The 17,872-nt window shown below is 28.3% G+C and overlaps 1 protein-coding gene across 2 annotated transcripts in view; it reads right to left on the bottom strand.

Annotated features, from left to right (window-relative positions):
• The window catches only part of LOC132923472 (DE-cadherin), a 90,458-nt gene extending 79,064 nt beyond the window's left edge, over positions 1 to 11,394 (bottom strand). For both annotated transcript variants that reach the window (XM_060987493.1, XM_060987494.1), the window contains exon 1: positions 10,894 to 11,394. In XM_060987493.1, coding sequence (XP_060843476.1) covers positions 10,894 to 11,035 — 142 coding nt within the window. In that variant the 5' untranslated portion in view covers positions 11,036 to 11,394. The remainder of the gene's footprint in view (positions 1 to 10,893) is intronic.
• Between the last annotated feature and the right edge of the window lie 6,478 nt (positions 11,395 to 17,872).

Genomic DNA, 17,872 nt, shown 5'->3' with positions numbered 1-17,872 from the left:
AAAGTAAAAATAAGAATGTCTATATTTTGTTGTATTGAAAAGTTCATAGTTGGAATGAAAACACTGGAAAATAAATGCTTATTTATACCTTGATTTACACGAGCTTTCAAGTTTAAACTGACCTGGATTTGGTGTGATTTCTAGTCTCATGAGGTTACTACTATTTCTGAGGAATATCATATATAAATTGTTTTTTTATTATTATATAATGACCTATAAAAACGATATTTTATTATATAATAAATTATGCTTAAGTATAAATTAAAACATTTTTAAATAGCTTTCATAAACTATGTATACGTATTTACATCAATAATATTATATATATAGTAAATAATTCTAATCAACAGATTTTAGTAGTCTTAATTGATTAAAATTAGTAACATGTCACGAGTTAAAATTAAAGTATAGCCAACAAATACTTTAATTTTTTATCTACACATAAAATATAATTTAAGTATTATAGGTACCTATTACTTTATCATAACTTTTATTTTACTAAATGATGTAATTTTTTTTTTTTTAATTGTATTTTAGTTTATTATGTTTTTATGTTTTAATGGATATTTATAATCACTTACATTTAATACATTTTTAAACTAAGTAAATAAAAAATGCTATAACCAACATTGTGCTATTTTGTCGAGTTGTTTTTTTTTATATATATATATATATACATTTGATATATTTCTATCACATCACACCAACTCATATATTAGCAGTGCGTATGAACTCTGATCGTCATGAAAAAACACGTACTTGACCGAAATTCGCGTGTCCGGAATTATACACGGTATCTAATGACAAACAGTAATAGCTATACAATAGCACTATTGCCGATATAAAATGTATGTTAAATATATTTATTTTGTTTTTCAGCGAACAATGATTTCCGGTTAAATATCGACATGATTGCGATACTCATGGACCTAATATTATTAATTTTATTGCACATCATCCGCACATTTCTCTTGATATTACACTCAGGCCCACACATTATAGGAAATAAGGATGACTCATTGGATAGCTGTCTTCGAACACATACTTTTCGTCTTAATGTCTTGTTGAAGATCAACGGTAATCTGCAGGAAGATACGACTATTATGCACTACTAGACAAAATTCAATACGTTCGTTATTTTCCGCTCTTACCTATTCCCACAAACGCCCCATATGCCTATTATCTTCGCATACTAAGTACACAAAACGACTTGTTTTAAAATGACTAGAGGGTCGACATTAATTTATAATATTATTATAATAATGATGACAACGACGACGATAGTAGCAGCAAAGAAGCAGGTACAAAAGAAAAACAGAATTTATGACTACGGGCTAATTTCCCATGAAACATTTTTTAAAACAAAATCGTCAGATTTCAATTATTTATAATACACACACATATATAAAATGCCCGGTAGTTATCCATATTTACTTTATACTTTATGGTATTAAAATAAATTCTTGATGATGGGCATTAATGTACTACTAATAATGACCAATAATACCCATTAATAGAGTAAATTTCCAAATTAATTATAAAATATATTCAACAAAATTTTTCTTATGTTTCAATTTATTATTTTTATCATATAAAATAAAATATTAAAATTACACCGTAAAAAATTGTATTAATAAAAATGTGTATCCATTTACATGTTCACTCTTAAAAAAAAAGAAAACAAAATAATCTCGAAAATAATATAATATAAATATACGTATACTGTATAGATTTCAGTACCTAACCAGATAGACATTAAATATTAATAAAATGAATACTATAGGTAGGTACATGAATAATTCGTTGAAAACAGATAACTCGTCTTATTAATAGGCAATAAATAAAAACGTTGAATGTATCGGTCGAAATGTGTATATGATCATTACACTTATTAAAAACTATGCATATGAGTATGTAATGAGTCATTACAAACTTATATGCAATGTTAGCATAGACAGTATTATTATATAATTTATACATGTGTCTTCAAATAAATGGTAAACAATTATAAATTATATCTTAATATTATAATACAAGATAGGTCTCATTTCAGCAATTCTTTAATTGAAGAGAACAAGAGGATAGACTCATCTTCTCTTCTTCTTTTCAAAATGTTTTAGTGTACTCTGCAAATTAAGTAAATCCTAATAAATAAAAGAATTGTTTACTAATTCTAGCACTGTGTATAATTTATATTGAGGAAACCACCATGTATGAATCAGGTATTAATAATCAAGCATAAGATTTTATAACCAGTAGAAAACCTATAATAGATATGCGTAATTATATGAACTTAAACGTTAAATAGATTAAAAAAAAATACTGAAAATATAACATTTCATGATAAATATAACAGATTATTGTTATTACTTATTAACTATTAGGTACCTATTCATCTAATATAAAAGATTTATTGTAACTTAAGTCGATAAATAAAAAAAATTCAGAAATTAACGAGAGGTCAATTATAAAATACGATATGAGATTAAGAAAACATGAAAAAAATGTATATTATTATTTGTAGTCATTTATTATCATAGTGTATTTTTCATTACATAATCTATGACGATCGGTGCATTTTTAATAAAAATATAACCGACAATATAATTGATTTCAACCGAAATTTTAACTATATTATTTTGTATTGCATGTTTTGCTTTAAACTTTCTCGTTTAATTATAACTTAAATATTATTTTTAGATCGATTTTTAGTATCATGACTAAAATTCGTTAAGAAACACAATTATACATAATTAATATATTAACTTAGGGATAACTGATTTATCACTCTCGAGAACAATTCGAAATTAGAATAAAAGACGATAGATGGAAATTAGTACACATTATTTTAGTTTTAGACACAAGTACGCGTCCGTACGATAGTTAGGAAAACAGACATCTCAAAGGTCTACAATTGATTTAATTATACCTAATACCTACAAAAACAAATACATTTGTTGTAAATTAAAAGTTATTTTCAATCTTAAATTTAAAAAAGTTAAGTATTTATAAAGTTATAATAATAGGTATAATTATAATATAAACATTTAATAAATAAACCAATCATTAAAAATCATTAACCATTAATACCTACCTAATTAACGGTTATTGAATAATATTATTATATGAAAAAAAATTACGAATAGATTCCAAAACATATTAAATAAGTAAACATTAATAAAATAATAGTATAAGTGAATTTTATGTTTAAAAACGAAAATTAAAATATAAATTACAATCAAATATTTTTTTTAATAAATATTTTATATAGAACAATAAAATTAGAAAATTAAAAATTAACCATACTCATAAGTTTCCATTTTATGAATAGGTACCTACATTAATTTTCATATCTTAATACTACCTATATCAATTTTTTTTTTTTATTAAATATTATGTTAAAACAAAAATCACACAAAAAGTAACACTGTTAGCCCAAGTAAACTAGAAATATTTTTTAAGTTTCTTCCACTTTTTAACTAACTATACTTAACCCCATTAAGAAAAAAAAAAAAAAACTCTGTCTTGAAATGATTAAAATGAAAAATATACATATAATAATCAAAATGTCAACTTATATTTAAAATAAAGTACTTGTTAATTATGAAAGAATCGAGAAAATATAAATTTTCATCCAAAGGAGATGAACAGAAGATGAATAGAAGTTAATTGACATAAAAACTATTTTTGTGAATATATTAATAAATAGTATTTATCATTATGATAAATTGTCTTTGTGATGTGGCCAGTGGGTATGTTTGTGTACGAGTGTAATTTTGTAACGGCATCGAACTATGAAATTAATCCCTATTATAGCCTCTTAAATTGAAAATCGAATGTATGCCACTGTCTAACATGGTAAAATTAGAAATAAATATACCTTATAGATATATTGAAAATGTCAATATTTAAGTATTTACAAATTTAATATAGTTTTTCAAATTAAGCAATATTGTAATATAAATTGTTACGGATAATTCGATACAAGAAATAAGGTTTAAAACAATAATTTTATATTTATCAAGTCGCGTATACATATTATTCATTATTTAAACAACTTAGTTTGGGCAATCCTGCATGTGCGTAATGTACGTGACACAATGCAAAAATAATAATAAATAAAGAGACCATATAACGGTTTCCTTTCCCTCCGCCGCCGACACTGGTACGATACAGCGTGGCCACAGTGGTTACCGGTAAATTGGTCTCACCGCCATGCTCATACTCAACTATGTTTTAGCTGTGTACCTAAATAAAATATGCATACCGGAAATTCCGGATTACGGAATGCTTACTTAAATATTATGAAGCATTTCTGAATTATATCATTCATCAAGGAGACGAGTTTTGGTCGATTTTCGACTCAGATTCGATTGTTAATAATTATAAAATATTTAATATGCATAGGTACCTACATTAAACATAATTACAATAACGCAAATCCAACATGAAATGGGTTAGTATAATAGATAGGTTATTTAGTTAAGCAGTAAGTATCATAATAAATAGTTTTTATCCATATAGTAATAATAATAATTACATAAGGGCAAATAGTACAGTAATTATTAGAAACAAATAATAATTTACAAGCAATCGAAATATGTGAAATAACAAGACAAAACAATAGATGCTAAATATAATTTAATTACATAATAATTAATAACTTATACTGTTTCATGCATGATAAAAAAAATACAAAATTAGTACTTTTCTACTTGCTTAATAGGTTTTTTTTATAAAATGTGTCAGCAAATCAGAAATAAGAATTAAGTGGAATTCTGGCTAATAACACAAGACACTCAATTAAGTTATTTTATAATTTACACTAGAAAATTATTTTTTTTTAATTATTATTAAATCATCTAACTTAAGAGGATGCCAACGTAGTATTTGTTATCTTTTTCTAACCCACGCGCAACATAGCAAATTTTACGTTCACAAAAATGACTAACCATATTAATTTTTCAAATTAGAGTGAAATTACCTATTACAAAACGTAAAGTTAAGAACATTATCTAAGGCATCTCATAAGCATTTTATTATATTTTTATTTTAAAGCGAGTTATGAGTATTTTAAAATTGTAAATTGTTTATACATAGATAAAAAATACTACGCTGGCGTCCTCTTAAAGAGATAGAAAGTTTAGTTCTTCAGCTATTGTATTAGATTTAGTGTCCAACTTCCCTAATTTGTAACCCATTATACAAAGAAAACGTTTTTGTATTTTTTCAATGTGTGTAATATGGCCAGATTGATAAGGACTCCATATTATAGATTCTATAATATAGAACCATATTTAACTAGAGAACGTATCAAAGAGTAATAAAACGTTTTCAAACAATTAAGGTATTGTTAAATTCTCGACAGTTACGTTTTAAGAAACCAAATATTTAAGTACTCATTTGTTGCAAATTAGTATAATGCGATCATTGAACGTTAAGTTACTGGCTAGTCCTGGAAAGTTATGCTAAGGTCTTTGATATGAGACTTTATTTTTATTTTTTTGTTCATAATAAAATAATTAAAAGTTACTGGATTTTTACATTTAGTAAAGATATAATTTGTGAGCATTTGTATCGAGATTTGTGTGAACATTGATATCCAACGAATTATAATGACACCACTTTTCAAAATTAAATAGGTCATTTTATAATTTCTTACAAAAATCATCGAAATAATTAAAATTATTATATATGTCATTACTCATCATTATTCATTAATATATATATATATATATCAATATCTTACAGGCCATTTAACCTATCTAAATGCATGCGTAAAACAGATAACGGACCTATTTAATTACTACTAATTACTTTGTAACATACACATGATTTAATATAAACTTTTCTTTTTTCGCAGTTAGTAAAACAAAAAGTGTAAATATAACCTTTTATCCCCCTTGTAAATATAAATATTGGAATCTAGTAATGTTATACATTTATTTAAAAATACAGTTAAAGGCGCTTCTATAATTACATAAATAATCAACATAACAAATTTAGCAAATAAAAAACAAAATTGTAACACTATTTTAATTTTAAATTATAGTCCAGCTTAAGAAAACGTGTGAATTTTGTTTAGAAAACATTTCTCATAACTTTCGTTTTGTTTAATTAGACACGATAATTACACTATTCATTATTGTAGACCAAGAAAGGAAATAACAAGATGAAAAACTTTTGTACCAATCGTCTCGCACGTTTGAATTCAGATATAAGTTGGCAAAATAATTGTATTTTGTTTTTTATCCAGTTTTAAAACAATGCAAAGCTATACGCTAATAGTGTGCACGAGAAAAATAAAAATAATATATTGCATAGTAAAAACATAATATTACATAAATAATAATAATAAAAAAAACAATTAATAATAATCATATTTATCAATTACTATTATGTTATTTTAATATGCTATAAAAGTATAAAATAAAATATTCTAGATATTTTAAAATACTCAATTGATTTACACAGGACAAGACGTTGAACAAGATACAGAACACATACCTTAATAGTATGTGTTCGACAAACACTGTTCGTATACAAATACCTGCACAATTAATAATTATCCACTTCCACAAAACGTTACCATATGAACAATATTTTACTTTATTTGCAGAACTATTATTAAAAATAACTAATTTATTTTATTTATAAAACACAAATTTACTGAAATGTACGGCAGAAATAAAATATAACAAACTTTTAAAGATAAACAAAAAAACTTACAACATAAGAATCATTCATACATAGCATCCAGATGAATATCCTCAATAGTAATAGAATAATGCGAAAATTAACAAATAAAAATTTGTTCAAACAGTAAAAAGAATAGTAAACAACGCACACATTAGCTTGAGGGAAATATTCTCTGATGACAATAATAAGCTTGTGTATTATATAAAATCAACTATAGAATAAGTTTAGAATAGTTGCACACAAACGTATTTAAGGTATCATATCAGTATGTGCTAATATAATATTATAACTATAATATTTACTTTAAATATTCACGATTTTTTTTTCTATGTAAAATACATGCATGGGTACTTGATTAAGTACAATTTATCATTCATTTTCATTTTACCATGCCAATGTAAGTTAGAATATTTAAACTAAATGCCGAGCTAAATACTTACATCTGAGCCCACTACTGTTATACCAAGAGAAAAGCTTACCGAGAGCTCAACGCTTATCCAAGGTAGGTTAATGGTACCTAATAAATTATCTTTTAATGGAATTTATCAGTTTATGCTAATACAGTAATCAAATGTTTAATTTAAAAGATTATTAGATACATTCGAATACCTTATATTGTTACTATATTATACTAAATCATTTACTAAAAAACTATTGTGACTTTAATGTTCTGTAAATGTTTTAAGATTTTATTTTAAACTTGAGTATTGAGAAATTAGCCTCCATATAATATAATTCGAGATATAATTAGTTAATACGTACTTCATACTCACCATTATTACAATTAAACTAACATTTCAAATTATATATTTTATAAAAAAAATATGATACTTAATGGAAAGATTTCACTATAATTTTCCTTAGTATTTGATTTTATATTTTATTGCTCTACCGCCAAAAGCCAAAATATGATCATCACCGTACAGCAAGAATGCAAAAAATCATTTTAGTAACACATTATAGATTTTCTTTATACAGAAAAAAATAAACTGCCTATAACCTATATCGATATTTTAGCTATAAAAATAACAAGTCTTTATTAAATAAAATTATAGATTCCCTAAAAACCAATACTCTACTCTAAGTGTTAATCTTACATATAAATGATATTATTGTTGAAACTAATTCAAAATATAAAATTGATCTTACAGTGTGAAAGGAATAGTATAACCAGAATACTCAGTTATTAACGATTACCTACTATTACAAATGAGTCATGAAGTCATGATAATAACAATATAATTCTTTTTATCAATGATGCAATGCACAATATGAATTCGTTATCGCTCCAAGACACTTGTTGACACACAACAACGGCGACAACAGTTTGCTGACTTATGTAGTCATGAACACTCATAACTCATACCATTTATAGCAATTCATTCAGGAATAGTTAATATTTTTAACTTTAATAAGTATTATATTGTTTTTATTAATACCATGTATTTTATACTTTTTACTTCGTGATTACACATTTACATACCTACATGTTTACTGATAAGTTATTATCTTAAACAATGTGGTACATTTTTAAGGACTATTAAATAATAATATAAATTATTAGACAATAATTATAAACAATATCTCCAATTTACATTTAATAATAATATTATTATTAACTAGGTACCTATAACATAATATTATATTAAAATACACGTAGATATATATATTTATAATTAAACATGACTCCACAAGATATGCCTACTTATTGTTAGTAGATTACATTTATTAATAAATGTCACTAAAGTGATACACGGTGTTTATTTTTATTATTTTGCATTTAAGTTGCTGTACAATACACAACGCGACGGACGTAATCCACCGAGTTTTCATATACAGCGAAAAACGCCGACGAGCCGTAGTTTTGGTGGACAAACTCTTACATAATAAAAACGGTAATTCCAAATTTAAATTGAGTTAAGCTACGACTCCAAATTTTAAACATGAGTTAAGCCATGCAAATGACGAAAAACGACGCATTTAGTTTTTACATCAAAAATTTCATATGAAACACGACAGATATTCAATTCACAATCCGAAAGACATACAAATATTGGATAGCAATACAAAGAATATTAAAAACCGACAAATAAATCATACTTAAACAAAATTGTCATGAGCGAACGGAAATTCAATAATATATATATTATATTATTGTTATAATTTTGATAAATGTATTAATAACTTTTATAAAAATTAATTACGTTTAAATAGAAACATTTTTATTATCAGTCTTAAAATTTTCGATTTAGGCAGAAACATTGAATTTACACGATATTATCGACATTATTTTGAGAATATTAAACATGATGAGTTTGGTTCAGCAATATGCAAACTAACAGTTTTTCTTGGTTGTATAATAGGTTTTGTTATTTAACAGTATACACAAAATTCTATTATAACGAGGAAATGAAAAATAAGATTTTTTTATCGTACAAACTGCCAAGGTTTTATTTTTTTTCAAAATATCGACCGACTTACAAAACGACAAACATAGCTTAAACACACAAATTCTAAGAACTGTGTGACGACCTCATTGACATAACAGAGAAATACTCAGTTTTAAAACAAGGAATAGTTTTTTCCATACACGTGGTAAATTCTTTACAGTGAGTTCGTTTGAACAGTACAAACGATGAATTGCCATGCCCTTTCCATAATAATAATCACGATATGTCGTATTACGGTCGAAGAGACTACGCGATACAGCTTATATTACACAGCGACGGTCGAAAAATAAACGGGCTACTATTATATTCCTACCTATAATTTATATTATACACGATTGGGCATGCACAGAAAAAAAATTCATAGGAAGGAGGGTTCTTAAAAGGGTACTACTTTTTTCCTCGTTTTTTCACATCATAATTTATCTTATTCAAAAAATATGCGTTAGCAATATTCCAAGGATTATTTTTCAAATTTAGGTTTTTAAACAAAAAAAAACATGTTATTAACTATTATTATGAACACGTTTAGACGAAGTACATAGTACCTACCTACATATTGTATAATACGACATTTCGAAAATCAGGAATCTTATAATACTTTAGCCAACTTGATGGGAGAAAAACTCAAATGATAACAAAACACCTTGGTATTTTTCTAAAAAAATGTCCATCTATAAAAACAAATTTATCGGCAAATTTGATGAATTTTAGAATTTAAAAAAAATATGGATGAACGACATAGTGAACGTATTGGACAAATGAAGACGATGGTTAGATAAACCATTCCAACATTTTTATCTGGGTACCTATATAGTATATTACAATATTGCAATTATTTACTTTAGGTCAGTAAGCGTATCGTATGCGTCGCAAGTCGTACACAATACGCGAATGAAGTGTATTGATAAAAAAAATCATTAAAGGGGGGGGGGGCATCGAAGATAAACCACCGCCTTGTACACGGTTTTATTATTTTATGGGTAAAAGAAAAAATCCTAAGTACGACGAACGGCGTCGGGTCTTGTACGATCGCGTCCCACACGAGGACAACGTGGATTCAACCAACACAACGCAAAACAATATAAGTAGGCAACTACGTATTATAATGCACACAATAATATAGGTCGTTGAAATTTACTTTTCTCTTTCCACCCACCAACTTACACAACCTAACCCAAGCACTCGTTTTTGAATTATTATCTATGCCCCAATCGCCCCCACCCCACCCCCTTGGGGCAAGTGTATCAAGAAATACAATAATAGTAATAATCACAATATCATTGTAAATAAGAAAACGACAGCGGTTCAGCGCGTCAGTCTATTGTCGTCGGAGCTATCCGACCGCGGAGCTACGGCAGCACACCGGTGGTTTCATGGGTTGCGGTAGGAGGGAGGGGGAGCGAACACCTGCTGCATCAGCGACGGCAAATGTTTGGGTGGAGGGGGCGCGGGAATAATAATAATAATAATTATTATTATTATTACCAAGCGATGGCGTGGATGGCTATGAAGAGTGAAGAGTCGCGAGGGAAGGGGGGAGCAACGAAAAAAGAAACACCTCTCTACACCGGTCGCCGAGTACCGACAGAACAAAGAGCTGCAGGTAGACGCACACGCACGGAAAACCGGTTGTGGCCGTCGTCGCGAGTCGGCTGCGCGCACGGCGCGCGTAAGACAGTGTTGCAGGTTGCAGAAAGTAAAAAATCTCCTCGGGATATGTGTCGTGCGGCGGCGGCGGTCTTACCTGATGCTTGTTCCTGTTGCTGTTGCTGTTGCTGCTGCGATTGTGGTCCCTCTGGTAATGATACAACCGCAGTTATCAGGGCGGCTACAAGCAGGGCGATGAGGACCGGTGCCGACTGCGACCTGCGGGCCTTCCACCGCATTGCTGGGCAAGCGAAGTCTGCGATTGCCGGTTGAGACGGGCGACGGCAAAAACCGCGAACACCAAATTAACGAAAAACGGAAAACGATCGCGGTCCGCGGGCTACGAAAATCCCGCCGACGCTGTCATGACACGAGAGTCGCACTTTGGCGGAAAACGCGAACCAAAAATCCGCAAAAAAAAAATTGAAAAATAAAAACAAACCGAAACTAAAGTCACCGGCTCGAGACTTGCCAGATTATGATTATTTTCGGTTTGCAGACAACGAGGCGAAGACGCGCACGGAAACGCGAAAACGCAACGCGAACAACACGAACCAACCGTACGAAGCTGAAATGCCGACTGACGGGCGGGCGAACGGACGACGACGTGCCTTGTGCCGTGCGCGGTGATGCGGCGGCGGTGCGCGTCGAAAACCGTTAAACCGACAGAAACCGACGGTCGGCGACCGGTGTCGAACGACGATCGCTCGCACGGCCGTGCCGATACATAATAATATTGTCGTCGTTACTCGTTATATCATTTACAAGAATTTCATACACTCGTCATTCACCACAATTGCCGCTGCACCTCACGCGGGTTTTTACTCGTCAGCGAGTGGTGAGTAATAATGTCACGACGCGAGTCTGGACGACGGTCATCTTCCGGTATACGTTCGTTCGTCCGCCGTCGGGGACTATGACAAGACTCGACAAGCCAACTATCGCGTCTCTGTGACGTACCGACACCGTATTTATTATTATATTATGCTGGTGTTTGTGCGTTGTAATGGGTATAATTTTTTTTTTCGTCGTTTATTTACGGATTTGTGCAACACTATATTATCATATACGCAGTTACCGGACGTGATAAATATTCATGCCATTTTTATTTTTTTACTATTTAATTCGACCAAAACACGGTGTCCCAGACACTTCGAATTACGCAGCTGCTAACACATTATTATATTGTATAGTGTATACAAAGCATAGGCTGTCTACAAGAGGGTGGATATTTTCATATTATTTGAAATACTTTATCCTGTAGGGCTCGAAATGATCTCACCATATTCACCACGCCACTGGTACCATATAATATTTTATTATATTATATCAGCTGAATAGGGGAAAAAGAAATAAATCGTACCTATCTGTTCGTTTTTTTTCTTCCCTGCTGAACATTATGCACTTTCCATCGAATTATTTTAGAATAGGTTGTAACTTGTAAATAAAATCACTAATTAGTTATAACTAGGGCTCGGAAGTTGTTGCATTTGCATGATTTTTTTGAACCGTTAGATTTATTGCTAAGTGAGCTAGAAATTCATTCCAAGACACCACGAAAAACATATCAAAATTTTTTAGTGCATATTTTTGCATATTTGGTGATTTTTAGATTTTAGAGCATATTTCTTAATTTTACAATTTTTTAGAGCATATTTTATAATTTATGGAGATTCCATATGAAAATTTGTAAATTTGTAAATAAAAAAAATAAATACATTCATATTGAGAGACCTTACTAGATATTCTTGTATCGTATTTTTCAAATTTCTATTTGATATTAAAAACTATGTTTTTCCCCTATTGATTAATATAATATAATATTAATATATAAAAATATAATGTATATATATTTATAAATTACAACTACAGCTATCTTCATCTAAAATAGAATATTATACAAATTTAAAAATAGAAACAACAGCTATCGAAATACGACGATTTTCTACAAATACTTTTCTAGGAAAATAACTCATTGATTACTGTTAATGGCATTAATAGATCTACTGCTAAACCGCTTAGATGTTTTTGTCAGTTCCGGCTTATACGTCCGTCTTATCTGTTGTAGTTGTACGCGTCGTTCTTGTTTTAATTACCTACTTACATTATTTTTAATTCATTATGCCGAAAACCAAACAATCTGCGACAAATCGTTTGAATAGTTTTGTTTTGGAATATGGTACGGATATATTCAAAACCGACGGAAGTATTTTATTCTGTAAGTTATGTGAAGTGAAGGTCAATTATGATTAAAAAAATTAAAATAAATATTATTTATATAACTTTGCTTTTTTTTTATTTATAAATTTAAAAAAAATATTTGTGAAAATTAAAATGTGTAAAATAATTAAATATAAGTGCATATTTTTAGAGCATATTTGTACTTTTTTAAGTGCATAAGTGCATGCATATTTAGTACTTTTTTAGTGCATTAAGTTCCGAGCCCTAGTTATAACAATTGTTACCTCAACTCTCGAGCATTTTTATTTATATAATACACATAATTTATAATTGTTTATTAGTTCATTACTTTAATAATAAAATAATTATATTTTGAACATAACACACATTTATACACTTATTGCCTTATTGGTAAGTATCCACATAGAATACTAATTTGGTTTCGAGCGCACGTTTTCAAAGGTCACAAGTAAATTTCATAAAAACTAATTGTTTTAATTTTAATAACGATGCTAATTCTTGTCGTTAATCAACACAATTTTATTTATCATAAGCTATTGTTACATTTGACCGTACAAATTAAAATGATGTGATGAATGTAAATAAACCTAAGATTAACATTTTATAATCAAGCTTAATAATTATTATTCAATTAATTAAACAATTTAATCACCATTATTTTTTCGATATAATATTATATCGTATTGTGTATACAGTATACATAATAATATGATGTTCGCAAAACTAAAATTTTAAGAGGTTAAATGATTTAAATTTAACTACATTAAGCTTGGTCATTTGATGTCAAATTCAATATGTTTTAATGAGATTTATGCATGTGGGGTATCCACGTGAGAACACCACTCATGTAGGTACATGCAATTAGCCGGGAATGACTCAACGAGGTCACTCAGCCATAACTAGTGAGTTATTCTATAGGTATTTCAGTATTTGTATCTGTATATAAAATTGATATTTTATAGTTTATAGTCATATAATGAAATACAAATTATAACAATTGTGTATATACCATATTAAACGTAATCATGCGCAGTAAATATAATACAATTTGCACTCAAGTACCAAATATAAAATATGCTAATTAATTTAATTGTAAACTGTTTATAATTTAAGAAACTCAAAATATTTGCATTTCTTTGACATATAAACAATTTGTCATCTAAATTAAATTTTAAACATTTTATTCCCGTTAAATTGTAAATCTCATTTACATTTTTCAGACAATACCAGAAATATCTCAAAATAATAACTATGTATGAATTATTCAATATAAAAAAATATTAAACCAATACTTAATCGAAGAAAAAAAAATATTAAAATTTTATTTGTTTATGTTAACTAAATATGAACTGAGCTGATGTTTTTACATCATCACATTCAATTTTAAAACGAGAATTTTACCTTACCAGTTAATTATGATAAAATACTTTACAATTACAAGTGAATATTTTTAATAATTGTATTAAAAATAATATTTAGGATATTTATTTTAGAAACTAGGTTTTGTTTAAACAAAATGCATACCTAATATTAAATTTTAATTAAATGTAAAAAAGATATTGAAATCTATTTAATATATTTAGTTAAGTTTTTTATACGAGTTTTTCCTCATTTATGTTACTCTGTACTATGCAGCATCTATGAAAAATATCCATAAAACGATATTACTATATTAGACATAAAAAGATGAAGTAAAGCGAAATTAAAGTCGTTCCAATGAACGCATAGATTGCTTTTAAAATATTCGGTTCAGTAAGATTTTGAGTAATTATTGTAGTTTTAGTTATATCGAAGCAGGAAGCTCATGTATATATTTATGTATATAGTGACAACTATTATGTATATAACATACCACAATGTCAAATATTAAAAACAAATTAAAGACTGTCTGTTTAATTTAATGTACAGAGTGTTTTTAAAACAAATGTTACTAATCAGTAATCACCATTATGATTTATGATATTACAAATAGCAACAATATTAGAAAAGTAAATACAACAATAATACAGTAAAAGTATATACCTGCTTGATTTAAAAAATTTCTATTTTGAGTCAAATCACCGACTATGGTAAAAATTAAAATTGTTACATTCATTGTAGAAACACTCTGTATAAATAAAATGTCTATCTTTTGAAAAATAATCAAGGTGTGGTTATTCACTACAAGTCTACAAAGTTCGCAGACTAAATATTTGTCGCTCAATGAGTTCCCGCGAGTCCGAACTACAATCTCACAACGTTCTGAATTGTTGATTTTGGACGTAGTTATAATAACACAATGTCAACTGTCAATTATTTTATCTTATATAAACTATAATATGTATATTGTATAGTACCTGTATTTTTATACTTCTTAGTTCTTACCCCCCCGGGCCCCCCCCGTGACTGACATTTGTATGATTGTATATATAAAATGTATTGTTTATTCAGTTTTCTGAAAACGTGTTGAACATATTTTATATAATTACTGATTTAGATGAGAAACTAAAATATTTCTAGTATAGATATTAAAACAGTCGCGGTCCTTAAGACACTATTCACAATTTAGTGACTATTATTAAAATATTACACGTCATAATAAATGTATTGTAAAACACACTACAAAATAAAAATCTCCAATCTCCATGGCTCCATCGTTCGAATAAACCCATCTCGGAGTTTTAATATTATCGGTGTCTATAATAAGATAAACGCTACGAGAATATATATTATTTGTATTAGTTTTAATAAAGAAAAGGTAAGTATAACGATAAATAATATTACCCACGTATTCCTCCTGCACAACGTATTATAGTTAAATTTAAAATTTTTGTTTTGACAATACTGTATTTTGTTATTACATATTAATTAAAAATTATGTTTTTGTGATATTATTCTAAAAATATTAAATTTTCATACAATCTACAATGATGCCGCCTGAAGTCAGATGTTAAAATGACGTCCCTTTACTACCTACCCTTCTATAAAATTATTTTTTTCATCAGTTCTGGATCGGCATCATTTCATTTTTTTTTTAGTTAATCGGTCTTGGATGACGGTTACTTTAGCATTGTCTCAGCAATTATTGTTTTCTAGGTATGAACTCGTCTAAAAGTGTACTAAAATAATATTCTAGGTAATCTATAAATAATAAATAATAACTAATAACCATTGTCCAATAAATGTAATTTGTCAATTAGAAATTTCATTAATTCGATTTACAATATATAATGAGACACAGATGTCATATACATATTCGATAATATTAGGAACGAAAGTATAAATAGGTACAATAATATTATCCAAGCGCGCTATGGCTTTTGCAAGAATTACACGCTGTCGCGGTATCGGTATGTAGTTGTAGGGATAAAACCAAAATAATGTTAAACATTTAATTTTTTTTGAATTTCTGACTAATACCAATGATTAAAAATACTAGTATTTATAATCAATGCTAATACTTTTATTTATTGTGATCTATATCTGATATTAGTAGAAAAACCCACAATTAAGTTTATAAAATTAATATCATCATTATGGTTTGCGATGTGTATAATATACAAATATATAATTTAGTACTGCACTACCATTTAGTTATTGTGTAATATTGTGTATAATTCAATAATAATAGTTCAATAATTCATTTTTTCTCTATAAACGTACCTATTTTTCTTGGATTATTTTTAATTTGATTTTTTTCCGTTTACCCACTACATAAATTACGATTGACGATATAAAAACTGTATACTTATTATATTATTGCCATTGCCATGGAGCCAATATTGCCTCAATGAAATTTCCAACGCAAAAAATATATAGACCTTATGCATATTTATCAGTAGCTAATAGTAAAAATTATTGTTAATTAGAAAATTTCAAAATGTTTCTATTATTTTGCCTTCAAAACATTTTTACTTGTAATAACTGCCTTCTTCTCCCTATCCTCTCATACACGGCATATCACATATCGGAACTTATAATATCATCCATATACCTACCTCATGTCCTCATGGATGATCTATCGTTTATGATGTAGACGATGTAGTAGTATATAATACTATATATATTAGTTGTGTAACCACATTTGGCTGTGGCTATTACAAAAATGTGCCTATACATATTATTTGAAATAATTTAAAAACATATTGTGTACAATTGGTCATAGATTAAACATACATAATATGTATGTTTTATCTGTGAATTGGCATTGTATAATTCAATAATTAAATACTATTATTAATAATTTGTGTTGATACTTTCCGTGTAGCGGTGACGTGTTTCTACCGTAATGAATCTCGATCGGCTGTCGGTTGGATCCCGTGGACTTATCAAAAACCGTTAGTATTCCGGTAAATGTTTCTCGCCCGTGGTTCGGCGATGACAATAAATTACACCCCCGTTCGATCGCACAACCAGAACACCGTGCACTGTGCAGTGTGGTCTGGCAGTGCGAAACTCCGTGATCGTTCAACATCGAACACAAACTTTCATAACGTTAATTATAAAACTTTTGCCGATGTACGCACAGAATTCTTTGATGCCCTCAACTATTTTAGTAAGCCGACGCGAATTTCCCGTGTAGAATAATGAGTACTGTATCTACATAATATTATATTATTTTATAATAATATGGTATTCCGGATTACTCAATTAAAAAACTCGAAATACGTGCGTGCGACAATACGCGACATTCGATTTAACTTATCAGAATTATATTGTATAATGTATAGATGTATGTTTATAGGTATTATAGTGCAATTTGAATTGAATTTTGTTTTAATAAATCAATTTAAAATTATAAATTTATAAATGTTGTATTGTAATAAGTACATCGACAGTCACAGTATACATTGACAATATACACAGACGTTTATAATATTACTATTAAACTTTAT

The sequence above is a fragment of the Rhopalosiphum padi genome, chromosome 2 (genome assembly GCF_020882245.1).
Source record: "Rhopalosiphum padi isolate XX-2018 chromosome 2, ASM2088224v1, whole genome shotgun sequence".
Lineage (NCBI taxonomy): Eukaryota > Metazoa > Arthropoda > Insecta > Hemiptera > Aphididae > Rhopalosiphum > Rhopalosiphum padi.
Note: the sequence above shows the minus strand (reverse complement) of the source record. Positions and strands in the feature narration are given on the sequence as shown.